Source organism: Orycteropus afer, unplaced genomic scaffold, assembly GCF_000298275.1.
Source record: "Orycteropus afer afer isolate SDZICR_OR568_19922 unplaced genomic scaffold, OryAfe1.0 scaffold00541, whole genome shotgun sequence".
NCBI lineage: Eukaryota > Metazoa > Chordata > Mammalia > Tubulidentata > Orycteropodidae > Orycteropus > Orycteropus afer.
Window position 1 is genome coordinate 1,318,341 of NW_006922128.1, and position 2,372 is coordinate 1,320,712.

Genomic DNA, 2,372 nt, shown 5'->3' on the forward strand with positions numbered 1-2,372 from the left:
GGGACACTAAGGTCAACTGGCACCACACAGCCCACAGTGACACTGCTCTGCGCCCACTTCAATAAGCAGTGACTGAACGGGTCTTAAAAGCTTGTGAACAACGATCTGAGGGGCAGCTACCGGCCCTGCTCGTCCACAGCAAAGGAGCGAAGGGGATGACACGTGGGAACGGTCTGTTCCAGACACCAGGAGGTCACGTGGACCCACTCTGTGACCCTGCGATTAGAAGGGAGTGCCTGGCTACCACTGCCCGCCACTCTGAAAAGAATCGTAAGAGCAGGTCCTGGCTAGAGGGGGAGAAAAATGTGGAACGAAAGTCAGCATCCTAAGACGACCAGACTTACTCATCTGACAGAGACTGGTGGAGCCCCCACGACCACAGCCCTTAGTCACCCTGCAAGCCTGGTCTGAACCAGGCCTCAACTTCCAGGCAAACCACAGACCTACATAAGAACCACTAAACCAGGGAGGCACGGGGTCCTTAGAACAACCAATCACGTGCGGTCCAAAGACAGCGTTTGCGCAGGGACACTGCTCAGAGGCAGGAAGGGCAGGAAGGAAAATGGTGACCACAGGGGGACGTGGGGAGTGCTGCCACGGTGCCGGGATGAAACCGACATCAGGAACAAACGCGTACCAACTGCTAGATGGCGATCAATCTCCTCGACGAACTTTCACCCAAACCACGATAACAAGTTCAAAAAGAGACAAACTTTGGCCCTGGCTCCCCACCCCTACTCCCCCACCCACCCCCCGTGCCAGCGCAGCCCACAGCTCCCCATCCCACCCACTCAGCACCAGTCCTGCCAAGGGTCTCCAGGGAGCATGAGACCAAGGGGCCCAGAGCAGTGCTCCCTGACAGCAGGGGGTCTGCCTTGAGCACAGTGTCCGTGGGCCGTGGGGCCAGACAGACAACCATACCATGAGCTCCAGCCCTGGCTTCACAGAACGGCCAGAAACTCCCTACAATTTTCTGGAACCACCCCGGGGTCCCTGTCCATTGCCGCCCTCCCAGGACGAGTTCCTCCGAGCCCATCATGACCCAAAGAGCAGGTGTACGTAAGCTATCCAGAAAGCCGCACGGACCACAGCCCTCACCCTGGAGGTCACGGGTGTGTGTATGTTTGTGTGTCCAAGCCTAGCGTGTACCAGTGGTACATGAGCTATCCAGGAAGCCGCACAGACCGTACCCCTCACCCTGGAGGTCACAGGTGTGTGCGTGTCCAAGCCCAGCGTGTACCAGTGGTATATGAGCTATCCAGGAAGCCACATGGACCACATCCCTCACCCTGGAGGTCATGGGTGTGTGCGTGTCCAAGCCCAGCACGTACCAGTGGTACATGAGCTATCCAGGAAGCCGCACGGACTGTACCCCTCACACTGGAGGTCACATGTGTGCGTGCCCCAGCCCAGCACGTACCAGTGGTAGTACTTGAAACGTGGCCGCCAGTTGGGGGTACGCAGCAGGGTCTGCACGGCGCAGGCCAGGTTCACGAACATGTAGCACATGAGGAAGAACCTGGGGGTGAAGGGGCGTGAATGGAGCAGGCGGAGGTCCCGGACGCCCTCCCCCGTGCCCTCGCCCCAGCCCCCGTGCCCTCGCCCCAGCCCCCGTGCTCACATGGACAGGATGGGCGCCACACTGTCCAGCGATGCAATGAGAATGCCGATCTCACAGATGAGGGCCGTCAGCAGCAGGGCCCAGGTGGGCTCCCCGTTGGCCTTCCCGTGGCCGAACACCTGCACAGAGAGGCCAGGTGAGCCAGGGCCAGGTGAGCGTCTGGGTGGGGCCATCCCAGACAGCACAGGGACACACCTCCCATCCGCGACAGGGACGGCCAGGTGGGGTCACCCCCAAGACGTCTGAACAGTAGGACTGAAACTTACTTCCGGAAGACACAGGAATGTGGGCTAGAAGCCGCGTTTTATAAAGACAGGATGCAATCTCCACACACACACACACACACACACACACACACCCCCCGTGACCTCACCCAGCCAGGGCCAGAGAACCCCCAAGCAGAGACCCTACAACAGGTGATGGGGCACAGAGAGGGGCAATGTCCTCCCAGCCTCGATTGCTTGGACTGCCAGCGAAGGGGTCCACACAGGCTCAGGGACCAGCCCCTCTTCCTGCCCGATGCCCCGCGTCCACTCTAGTCCTGCCCACTGAGTGCAAGGTGACAGCACACAGACAGCCTTCCGCTCTAGGGCCCTGAGCCCCAGGTGGGCCAAGGGGGCACCAGCCCTCATCCACGCTCCTCTCAGGCTGCTAAGCGGGCTGCACCCCCACACACTGGAACTTTCCTGGACCCTGCCCACAGGGCATCACCCCTACCCTCTGACCCTCCCTCCCCTCTCCCTGCATCCCC

The 2,372-nt window shown here is 60.6% G+C and overlaps 1 protein-coding gene across 1 annotated transcript in view; it reads right to left on the bottom strand.

Moving 5' to 3' along the window:
- The window catches only part of SLC12A7 (solute carrier family 12 member 7), a 58,971-nt gene that overhangs the window by 16,788 nt on the left and 39,811 nt on the right, over window positions 1-2,372 (bottom strand). Inside the window, exons 12-13 of the mRNA XM_042782954.1 lie at window positions 1,622-1,740; window positions 1,421-1,519 (exon numbers count right to left, since the gene is read on the bottom strand). Coding sequence (XP_042638888.1) covers window positions 1,421-1,519; window positions 1,622-1,740 — 218 coding nt within the window. The remainder of the gene's footprint in view (window positions 1-1,420; window positions 1,520-1,621; window positions 1,741-2,372) is intronic.